The following is a 12,456-nucleotide window of genomic DNA, read 5'->3' on the forward strand; positions in this document are numbered from 1 at the left end:
CTTTATAAACATAAAAGGTTGCACAACAGCAACATTTTAAAATAATAGTATTTACCAAAGTACACGAGATATCGTCATGTTAGCAATGTAAATGTAACTTCATTTACTAAATTTATATATATGTAGTATTTATTATTAAATATTGGTTAGTACACTGGTGGCATTAGAGGACACACAGCGAGAAGGTTATATAAGTGAAAACTGCTTCTTTAAAAGACAGATGTGGAAAAAGTTCTGGAAGCCCAGCCTACAGGCAGAGGACGTCACTCAGCTCTCTCACACAGTGCACAGTATCTGTGCCGCTGTCCTTGGTGCTGATAGTTGCTCTCTCACACAGTGCAGTGTATCTGTGCCGCTGTCCCTGGTGCTGATCGTGCACCGTTGTGAGTCTGAATAAGGAGTCACCTGTCCTTTGCTCCGCTTCGTGTATTGTACCTGGATTTAACAGCAGGGGCACAGTCACGGAATTATCACAGAAATTGGTGTGTGTATTACAAAGCATCACTTTCTGCATGTTGATGTGGAGATATGGCTCTGAAAGATACAATCCTCCCGATCAGCGAGATGTCCTTTCCCTTTCCAGACGTGGTGGAACTGAACGTGGGTGGCCAAGTCTATGTGACAAAGCACTCCACGCTCACCAGTGTTCCGGACAGCACTTTGTATAGCATGTTTTGTAGGAACAACGTGAAGGAGCTGCCCAGGGACAACAGAGCACGGTTCTTCATAGACAGGGATGGCTTCCTTTTCAGATATGTACTGGACTATCTGCGGGACAAGCAGCTCTCTCTCCCAGATCACTTCCCAGAAAAGGAAAGACTTTTAAAGGAAGCTGAGTATTTCCAGCTCACCGACCTGGTGAAGATACTGACGCCTAAAGTCACCAAGCAGAGTTCTCTGAACGATGAGGGCTGTCAGAGTGATCTTGAAGAGAACTCCCAGTGCAGTGACCTGATCAGATCTGCAGCGTTGGATAAAAAATCTGGCTTCATCACTATAGGCTACAGAGGCTCCTACACCATGGTCAGAGATAACCAGGCTGATGCCAAATTCAGAAGAGTTGCCAGGATAATGGTTTGTGGTAGGATAGCTTTAGCAAAAGAAGTTTTTGGAGAAACCTTGAATGAGAGTAGAGACCCTGATCGTCCCCCAGAAAAGTACACATCCAGGTTCTACCTAAAATTCACTTACCTGGAGCAAGCTTTTGACAGGCTCTCGGAAGCTGGGTTTCACATGGTAGCGTGCAATTCTACTGGAACAGCAGCCTTTGTCAACCAGTACAGGGATGACAAAATCTGGAGCAGCTATACAGAGTACATATTTTTCAGTAAGTTACAGCACCCTATAAAAATATTTACATATAATTAGATGCTGAGTGTAAATGAAAACGTAATGTATTTTGCATATTCATTTGTTTCTTTACATTTTCTAAATAAGTCTAACTAAATATGTGTCATCTAGTTAAAATGAAATAAATGCATACATTTCTAAATAAATCAAAAGAAGTGCACACCATATGATCATATTATATGCTGCAATAAATAATCATTCTTTATTTTATGGTTTGTTGTACAAAATGGAACTGATGCAGAGTGAGCATTGGGCCAGTTTGTGTCATATACACTGAGTGATTGTACTCTACATGTGTCCAGAAAAATGGTCAAATTAATCTATTTATGGGTGCTTATATCTGGATAGATGGGACATAGGTTTAACACAGTAAGGTGTGTTTGTGCAATTTACAACACATGCAGACTGGGGAAAAGAGTTGTATGCACTTAACAAAGCCATATTATTTATGGCTGGTCAGGGGTAGGTGCAAATAGTGGATGATGATAATGATGGTCCTTGCTTGTGATTGGCTGTTTGAAAAAGCTCTTGATGCTGATTGGTGATTTTTTTTCCATTTCTCAGGCATATAATGTACTTTAGTGTGTGTATGTGCTTAAGCAAAACGTTTTTTTATTTATTTAGTACATGAGACAGAGTTGTTTCTGTTAGCACATTTTTAGAAGGTTTACTTATGTCTAATATCAAAAGCGCTAATTGAAAATTAATTAAATGGTTAAAACCATGAGCCTAGCTGGGAGATAAATATACTGTATGGGACATATATCTGGCAAAAATCAGGAGCATATGCTTTTGTTGCTGACCCGGACACATGTTAAGAAAGTTGACTCTTTACATAAGATTGCAATTGTACCTTTTTTAATGACCACAAATTGCACATTCAATTTGAGGCATTATTGCATCAGCCCCTCTGTGGACACCACTACACACTAAATCATGTGCACATACATGGAATCTTGTGAGTTTCCTTGAATATGAGATGACAGGGATACTTGAAAAGGACCACAGGAAATCTCAGGAAGGAAGTACAATTGTCTTTTATTGTCTCTGACAAGGCTGTTCTAGGTTCATCACATTATTTTGTGTTTTTATCAGTGTGAACACTGTGTTTTGAGGGTTTTTTTACCACTTGTTTTAACTCAAGATTCAGTCCTCATCAACTATAAAGTCAACACACACTCTACCTGAGATTACAAAAAAATGTGTAAAAGCAGCTCAGCTGCTTACTGCCAATGGCAATCACAATACAACTGCTGCTCTTACGCCTTCTCAGCTAAGAAAAAAAAAGCACAATCTACTTACAATATTTTGAACTGAAAGTGGCACTTTAACATAATATTAAGTTGCTGAATGTTATAAATTGAAGGAAATTAGTGATGTGAGCAAGTCATTATAATGTATATTTGTTATGACATATATTGTTTTCATGGTATCATTTCTAATTACAGTACCTCTGCTTAGCATATCTGCATCTGACTGCAAACCATGCCTGCAATTGTTGCTAATCCAAACCTTTTAAATGTACGCTAAGTGTGTAATAAAGGACAATGGCCCCAGAGTAATTAGCTTTAATGGTAAGTCAGCAACAAGACAAACAGGAAAATACTTCAGAGGAATTTTCTGTCAAGAGTCTACATCCACTGAGAAACATTTTAATGGGATTCTAAGCTTGCTGTGAAGGCTTTAAGAGAAATAATAGTATTGGTGGGTACATGGCTCTCTGCTGTGATTTGCTATTTTCACAGCTTATGCAAGAGGGGGGAATTGTAGAATCCAACAATTTACTTCTGCAGCTAAAAGTAGCAATTACTGGTATAATGCTTTAAGATGAGAGTGCTAAATACAATGCCTTGGGAGTAAAATGGTTGAGACTGATCACAGTCGTAAAAGTAGATTAGTAGCTTACCAGTGGTTAAAAGGATAAATCTGAGACATAATGCAGATCACACTAATAAACTGCTAGTCTGAGGCATATATTTCTCTTCCCTCTCTCAGTGTTCCCTCTCTCTCTTACACACACAGATTAACACTGCTCCTAATATGTATATATGTATTACTGGAACATTGAAGTAAGTGGTCCGCTGTTGTTGTTTTTTTTCTGTTTGTGCCGTCCGTCTCCACTATCAGATTTCAAGTGCGATACTGAATGTGGGGCAACAGGACAAAATAGCAATTCACATATAATTAAGAGCTAGATCTATCTATCTATCTATCTATCTATCTATCTATCTATCTATCTATCTATCTATCTATCTATCTATCTATCTATCGCTGTAATGCATTGCCTGGGCTTATTTTATTAATGTATTTATTTTTATCTATGTCCCCCCTCCCTCTATTTCTCTGCATTCATTGCTCTTTATCTTCTTTCACTCTTTGTCCCGTTTTCTCTCTTTTCCCACCCAGTTTTTCCTCACCTCTCCTTCTTCCTTCCCCTGTTGTTTCACTCTTGCACCATCCCCTCACTCTTTCCTGTGTACTTCTGGTGAAAGGGGTGAAAGCTTATAGCAACTGACAATAGGCCTGATTTAGAGGTGGATGCAGTGCAAAGTTGAGCATTTTTTTTTTGCTACTGCGCATGCACACAAAATCAAGGAAGCCCTTACTGCGTCATGCAAACCAATTGTTTACAACTTTACTATGACTTTGGGGGTGTGATATGCGTGCCTGATGTTCAGGATGCCGGCGGTCAAAAGACAGACAGCAGCATCCCGATAGAGGATATCCCAACAGGGGTTCGGTAAGTATACTTACCCTCACCCCCTACCGTCCTAACCCCCGCCATCCCTTACCATAGCATAACACTAACCCTCTCCCTGCAGCCTTACCCTAACACTCCCGTAGATGCCTAAACCTAACCCACCATCCTGCAGCTTAACCGAAACCTTCCCGATGGTGCCTAAACCTAACCCCTCCACCCTGCAGCCTAACCGTAAACCCTCCCTTCTTTACAGCCTAACTCTCCTCGCTGGTGCCTAAACATAATTCCCCCCCCCCCCCTCCACTCAGACTAAACCTAATTATCGGGATGCTGGCTGTCAGGATTCTGGCGTCGGCATTTCAGATAATATCGGTATTCCAGTGCTGGTCTTCTGGTCACGTGTCAGGATTCTAGTACTGGTATCCTGACTGCCAAGATCCTGAACGTATCCCAACTTGAGATGGCATCTGCTATCCATGGTCATTTCACGGTGGAGACTAGGAAGAGACCTCAACCACTGCAACCACAGTGCCCATATTTTGAGAAAGTTACAAGGGAGGTGCTGTGCTAGGAAGGTGCTGCTTGGAGAGCCAATATTTTGGCTGATAGTGCATCGATTGTGGAGTAATTGGATCCTCCAGTACAGATATAGTGCAGGGTTTATTTAATCCTTTGCACTGAAACACACAAGAGGAATGAAAAAGCTGACATTAGCATATTTTTGTTTGTGAGAATCCATGAGAAATCACAACAGCACATTGGGCCTGATTCAGAGGTGGACGCAAACAATGTGATTATATAATTTTTTATCAATTGATTTTAATATATAGATGTGAAACCTGTCAACCAGAAATCTGTTGAACATACACCCATTTTCTTAGCATATCAAGCGTGTGTCTGCACTGTGGACTTTATTCAGCTACAGTTGCAGTTTTGCTAAAATAGCAAAACTGCAACTGGCTGTGATAGCATGCTGGGGACCACCCAGCACGGGGTAAGGCTGCCCAGCAAGCTAATGGCCAGCAGCAATGCACATCACTGAAATTGTGGAAGCCCCCCTGCCTTGACAGCCAGGCTGGGAAGGCAGGCACAGGACGGAAATGTTTTCACTCACATCTGCAGCAACGTCAAGCAGCAACCCCAAATATGACACCGCCCCACCTCTGCTTTCCCCGCAATACCGCTTCGCTGCCCCGTGAATGCCTCTGCCTGTCAAACAGGCATTTGCATTTGCATAACTGAGATGCAATTGGATCTCCCCGCCCTTGCATATGCAGTTCGGGTCCAGCGCATGCGCATTACGGCAGTCCCAGGGAGAATGCAAATGCATCTCAGATGCATCTGTTGTTGAATAGTCTGCTGTAAACTAGTCTCCATGCTTCGTCTTTGGCACTTCCATTCTGCTGAGCATAGACAACATCTTGCCCAACAAATGCCCATCAAGTCATAAGGCCTGTACACTAGGCGATAAAATAATATTGGGGGTCATTCGGACCTGATCGCACGCTGCTGTTTTTCACAGTGGTGCGATCAGGTCTGTAGTGCACCTGCGTATGGGTCACAATGCGCAGGCACGTCGCTCCCTAGCGACGGCTGTCTCCAGGGAGCGACAGAACTAACAAAGAAAGTGATCGCACCCGCGACCGCAAGAAGATTGACTGGAAGAGGCCGGTCGGAGGCGTCAACTGACCGTTTTCAGGGAGTGTCCGTCCGAACGCAGGCGTGCACAGCCGTTTCCAGGGAGGGATCCTGATGTCAGCTCCATCCTGGATGATCGCAGCGGGTAAGTCCTGAGCTGTGCAGACACTGCACAAACTTTTGTTTGTGCAGCTCTCTGCACAAGCGAGCGCAGCCCTGCGCAGCGATTCCTCCCTCCCTGTAGCAGCGACTACCTGATCGCAGAAGTGCTAAAGTAGCCTGCTAGTGATCAGGTAGGAATGACCCCCATTGTGATATCACACAGTGTATATGCCCACGACAGGCGGCCCGGGCCAGGAGGGGGACACACTAGGCAATGTCACTCATGGAGCATATCGCATAGTATGTATGCACCTTAACACCTCCACCCTGGCCAACAACACATTTCTGTTCTCCCCCACCACTTGGCCTCTCTTTAATCACAGCTCTTGTCTTTGCCACATACACTTACATAATCCATAATGAAACCTCTTTTTGTCAGATCCACCTCCCCTCTCTGCCACTCACACACCCTAATTTCCTCCCTCCAGTAATTGAGTCCAGTATACTCACTCTCATCTCTTCCTCTTCAGCTTGGAGCCTTTATCCTGTTTCTCACTTTATCTTGTCTCTTTGGAAGCAGCTGTTGTGTGTAAAAATACTAATGCTGCAGGAGATGTCCTGTGTACATAGATGCCTCCTGCAACCTTCTGTGATCTGCGGCTGAGTCCTCTGATAGCATCAGCCATATGAGTAACTCTCAGGTAACAGACAAGATGGCTAAGGTTTTCACTTTGCCAGGGTCAGGAAATCTATGTCAGAAGACGCAGACCCTCACCAAGGCATGTCTAGAAAACGACATTCCCATTGTTTGTGAAATGGTCCTTGCCACCACCACTCTGCCCTTATCCCCAAATCCATCCTAGTGTGGCTTGGGGGCACTGTGAGTGACAATATAGATTCCATTCTGTAGAATAATAAAACATTATAGAGTCTGTGGAACAGAATGTTCATTAAGTAAATAATTTCCAATCATATGTCAAATACTAGTGAATTTGCCCTTATACATGGCTTAATTGACTAATGACAATGATGTGATATCAGGAATGCCTGTTTATATAAGGCAAAGTTTTTCTAACAATGGGGTAAATGTATAATCTGTGTGCCCCTGTCCATATCGGCGCTGCCATCTATTAGATACCATGACGATATGCAGGGGCAATGTATGATCACCTGCAGCTATCAGTTTTGACAGCTGCAGGTGGTAATGCCCTATGTCCACAGCAGGGACAGAGCTGTCCCTGGCTGTGACAGGTGCTGGCTCCAGACTTCATCATGTAGCGAGATTCCGCAAATGCGCAGTAGATCTGACCTGAAAAGGAGACACAGAGCATCAGCACTAAGCTGTGCACTCAGGGGACATCGCTGGAGGGGAGAGTTTTCACACCCCTGCTTCAGCAGACAAGATGTTAATACATCTTGTCAAAGTCCCTTACTGCTTCGTCTCGGTAATGATGTGAAGCAGAAAGTGTTATAGCGGCACGCATAATACATTTACTCCACTATTCTCACTGGAAGTGCAACTGGTAGGCTCACAATCTAGGGGGTGGGGGGAGATAGACAGGTTACATGAGATGTGAGCAAGCAAAAGGCAGCCTGATGGTAGGAAGGGTAGGAAGTAAACAAGGCACAGATGGCCAAGGCACGAGGTAGTGGGTTGAGAGAGTGGCCTCAACTAGGTTATGCAGAAGGGTACGCTTTGATGAACAGGTGAGTTTTCAGTGCCCATTTGAAGCTTTGCAAGGTCAGGGAGAGGCTAATAGAGTGAGGGATCTCATTCCAGTGAAGGGGGGCAGCACGGGTAAAATCTTGGATTCGAGCATAGTATGCAGTGACCAGGGTAGAGGAGAGGTGACGGTCATTGGCCGACCGGAGTGGGTGGGAGGGAGGTTGGAGATCTAGGGAGCAGTGTAGTTAGAGAGGGCCTTGTATTTGAGGGTGAGGAGCTTGAAGGGGATTCTGTAGGGGAATGGGAGCCAGTGCAAGTTTTGTCGAAGAGGATTGGCAGATGTAGAGCAGCGGGAATGGAAGATAAGTCGAGCTGTGGAGTTGAGAATGGAGTGGAGTGAGATATGAGCATGAGAGGCCAGTGAGTAGAATGTTGCAATAGTCGAGCCATGAGATGACCAGTGAGTGGATAATAAATTTAGTCGCACTCTTGGAAAGGAACGACCTGATCCAAGCGATGTTGCATAGCTGGATCCGACAGGATTGAGCCAGAGACTGAACATGGGGGATGAAGGAAAGGGAGGAGTCAAGAGTTTCGCCCAAGCAGCGGAGTTGGGAAACAGGCAGGATGATGGTGTTGTCAACAGTAACAGAGATATTAGGGAGGGTGGAAACCCTGGACGGGGAAAGGATGATGAGTTTGGTTTTGTCCATGTTGAGCTTCTGGGAGCTCTCAGACATCCAGGAAGAGATGGTGGAGAGGCAGCTGCATACCCGAGAGAGGACAGAGATGAAGAGGTCAGGAGAGGAGAGCTATAGTTGCGCATCGTCGGCATAGAGATGGTATTGAAAGCCGAATGAGCTTATAAGCGCACCCAGGAAGAGGTGTACAGAGAGAAGAGAAGGGGGCCCAGTACAGAGCCCTGTGGGACATCGATGGGGAGGATGGAAGGGGGTGAGGTGGAGTCTGAGGCAAACACTGAAAAATAGGAGAGGATGGTATATAGTGTCAAAGACAGCAGAGAGGTCCAGGAGGATGAGCAGAGAGAAGTGACCCTAGATTTGGCCAAAAGCAGGTCATTGGTGACTTTGACAAGGGCAGTTTCAGTGGTGTGGAGGGGGTGAAATCCAGTTTGAAAAGGATCAGGATGGAGTTGTCAAAGAGGTAACTGGTGATTCGGCTGTATACCAGCCTCTCAAATTATTTGGAGGCAAATGGGAGAAGAGGGATGGAGCGGTAGCTAGCAGGTGAGGATGTTAAAGTCACCAAGGTTGACAGAGAGGAGGTCAGAGGAGAGGAAGTGGAGAAGCCAGGCAGCAACGTTGTCGAGGAATGGGGAGGGGGGGTCGGTAAATTACTGCCACATGGAGATAGATAGGGTAGAAGTGGCAGATGTGTGACCTCAAAGGTGGAGAAAATGAGGGAGGGTTCAGGTGGTATGACGTAAAAGGTGCAGTTTGGGGAGAAGAGGATTCCCATTCCACCACCTTGGTGATTAACAGCTCTAACAGAGTGGATGATGAAGAAGCCCCTATAGAAGAGGGCAGCAGGGGAGCTGCAGTCAGAGGAGGAGAACCAGCTTTCGGTAATGTCGAGAAGGTTAACCACTTAACTGATGATTTTTTTCACCAAAAACCGCTCAGAAATTGTTGGGTTTTTTTTATGAGTGAATTAGGTGAAGAACATGAATTTAACCTTACCCAAAATGTTTTTAGTTAAAAAAAAGAAAAAAAATATTTTTTAAAAATAGAATTTTTCTCAAACATCGGAATATCGGTAACATTGCGACCATCGCAAAGTTACTTTTTACACCCCAGACAGCTTTCAGGCACACAGGGGGGGTGCTGGGGGGGGGGAAGCGGGAGGCTGGTTTACACTTTCCCAGTGGCTGCCATTGTCTGCAGCCACTGGGTGTGGGGTCCTGCCGTGCTGACCGATCAGCAATGATCGGCAACACTGAGGAGAAGGTGCAGGGAGGTGGAGGGATCTTCTGGTCCCTCTGAGAGCAGCAGTGGAGGGAAGTTTCTCTTCCCTGCCGCTGCTAACACTGTTTATCTGACTGGTCGCATACTGTGGTTGGGACCTTGGGGTGAGGTGAGAGCTGGCAGAATGGATTGGTATGGGACAGAGTCTTGGAACCATAGCTTCGGTACAGTACATTAGTGGTAACCAGAGGAAGATTGTGAGAATGGAGAGGGTGAAAATACTTACAAAAAATATAGCAAACTTAAAGCAAGTATACTAAAAGCAAAGGCAGTGCAGACAGGATTTTGTGGGGAATAATGGCAAACTGATAGCGTGACACAGTAGATAGTGATATTTTGAATAATAGAAAGCAATGGTTGTGATCATTGAAGGTTATAGACAGGGAGTTCTGTGAGGGGTTTGCAGGTTGTGCATCCAGCAGGTGTTGTAGGTGGTGAATTAGTTAACTCACTGTTGTTTGTTGAAAGCAGTCTGTTTGGTGGAGGTATAAAAGTAGGTGCATTGTCCTTGTTTTACTCCTGTTTATCACATCAGCTGAAGGATCTCCAGCATATCTCCGTCATTCATTTTAAAATTCCATAACACATTACACTTTTACACTAACACGGCTTTACAGCCTACACTATACTGATTTAATAGAACATGCAGGCATGTGTAGAGGCCTAATTGAAAGCCCCCACCCCCAGAAGACTCCACCTAAAGCAAAAGGTTTATATCAAAGTGTGAACACAGAGTCAAGTGACCCCCACTAATACACAATTATTTCCTATCTAACTACAGACTGAGTGTTACTAATATAAAATCCAATTTACCTAACAATGTTTAGCAGAAAAGGCATTTAGCAGATGCAGAGATCCTGGTAGTATGAATCCAATTTACCCGTGGAAGACAAGCAGAGAGAGGGGGTCACATCAGCTGAAGGATCAATGGCATATCTCCATAATTCATTTTAAATTTCCATCAGACTAAACCCTAATACACATGATACAATAATATGTATAGACAGAAAAACATTTGTAACAGGTTTATATATAGACAAGGCCAGATTTACAGGTAGGCAACCTAGCCGTGCGCCTATAGCCTGAGGGGTACCATGGGGCCTGTTATCGGGCACCCAGAAATCCGACCCTGATCCAAACCATAGAGATGGTGCTGAAGCATGCACTCTAATCCAGGTGGTATTGGTATAAGCCGACTCCCAGTGGGTGACCCGTCCGTCCTATGCACCACTGACACTGATCAGAGCAGCAGCACTAAACTCTGACCTCACTGAGCTTGGCCAGCACAGAGCATAAGAACGTGGACCCAAGCAATGCACACACTCACCCTGCCCTCCCTCTGATTAGCTTCTGCATTCATCTGTCTCATCCACCCTCTCGCTGATTGGCTGCAGTACTCCCATCCCCAGCCCCCGGCTCACAGCACACACAGTGCTGCTGGACAGTGGAGCTGTCATTCTCCGTGCTGCACCCGGGAGCAGAAGAGAGTTGAGGGTAGGTCAGCCTCCACAATATGCCTAAATGGTATGTCCCTAATGTGCATGTTCACTAACCTGCTTTTTAGTGACTTATGGTTTTCTTCTACAACACCTTAACTTGTACACTGATAGCAAGAGCCAGCTCTGTAGGCACTTATGTATCTCCAGTATTTGTGCAGCCACTGCTAGCCATGCCTATGCATGGTATGATGCAGTGCAGAGCCCTATCCCTTGCAGTATATCCCCACTATTCCCCAGTGCATTAATATGCTTTTTAGACATCCTTATAAATTTAGGACCTAGCTCTTCTCACCTTTTTTTGCGATCCCTCGGAGACTCCTCCCATGCCAAGACTGACCATGCTGTCCCTCGCTGTGGCAGTTCAGGGACCCAACAATCTTCCCCTGCAGTAAATAGCCCAGGAACCCCCTGATTCCTGGTACAAAGTAGTGGGGCAGCTGTAACCAAGACCACCCAGATAGGACACAGCCTCCCAGCCTTTTAAGTTTGAGGCTACCATTTATATTACTGTTAAGCATCATGTGGCATTACTGTGTGGTGCATAACATGTAAGGGGCATTACAATGTGGTGTATAATGTGTAAGGAGCATTACGGGGGTGGTGCATAATGTATAAGGGGCATTACGGTGTGTGGTGCATAATATATAATGGAAAGTACAATGTGTGGTGCATAATGTATAAGAGGCATTATGGTGTATGGCATAATGTGTAAGGGGCATTACGGTGTGGTGCATAATGTATAAGGGGCATTACAGTGTGTGCTATAATGTTTAAGAGGCAAAACGGTGTGTGACATAATGTGTAAGGGGCATTATGGTGTGGTATAATGTGTAATGGGCATTACGGTGTGGCATAATGTGTAAAGGACATTATGGTGTTTGCCATAATGTTTAAGGGGCATTACGGTGTGTGGCATAATATGTATGGGGTATTGGAGTGTGGTGCATAACATGTAAGGGACATTACTATAAGGAAAAAAAATAATGTATGGAGAATGAATCAGGAATGAAAATATAGTACTATGGATTTTCTGAAGGAGGGGTGCCCCAAACCGGTATCTTTCTTAGGGCCCCATGAGGTCTAAATCCATCTCTGCATATAGACATAGATTAAGGTTGTGGGTGCATCATCATATTGACACTATAATCATTCTGTTTATAACTGCTATGTATATTGCCATTTTACTCCCATACATTTTGCCAGAAATGTAGGTGCAGCTGCACAAAAATCTATTAGCATAACACAAGCCAGTTCATTTTATGCTGTGATCTCACTGTGCTCTGTTGTCTTTTGCAAGGTATTTATTTATTTCCTCTGGGTAATGAAAGAGTCAAGGAAAACTGGAGTATTCCTGTGCTTTATAGTTTAGTTATAATGTTGTAAGCATCTGTGCTTCCAACTTGTTAAAATGAATTTTGATTTAAACAAATGAAATGTGGACAATCTGAAAGGTTTTACCCAGCGGTACCTCTCTGGCTTTGCACTCACCCGACTCTTCCTGATTTCACTGCCTGC

General features: G+C 44.4%; 1 protein-coding gene across 2 annotated transcripts in view; it reads left to right on the forward strand.

Annotated features, from left to right (window-relative positions):
* The first annotated feature begins 273 nt into the window (after positions 1-273).
* Positions 274-12,456, forward strand: part of KCTD8 (potassium channel tetramerization domain containing 8) — a 250,895-nt gene continuing 238,712 nt past the window's right edge. Inside the window, exon 1 of one of the 2 annotated variants that reach the window (XM_063950645.1) lies at positions 274-1,327. In XM_063950645.1, the coding sequence (XP_063806715.1) occupies positions 529-1,327 (799 nt within the window). In that variant the 5' untranslated portion in view covers positions 274-528. The remainder of the gene's footprint in view (positions 1,328-12,456) is intronic. The other variant, XM_063950636.1, reaches the window with a different exon arrangement.

Source organism: Pseudophryne corroboree, chromosome 1 (assembly GCF_028390025.1).
Source record: "Pseudophryne corroboree isolate aPseCor3 chromosome 1, aPseCor3.hap2, whole genome shotgun sequence".
Taxonomy (NCBI): domain Eukaryota; kingdom Metazoa; phylum Chordata; class Amphibia; order Anura; family Myobatrachidae; genus Pseudophryne; species Pseudophryne corroboree.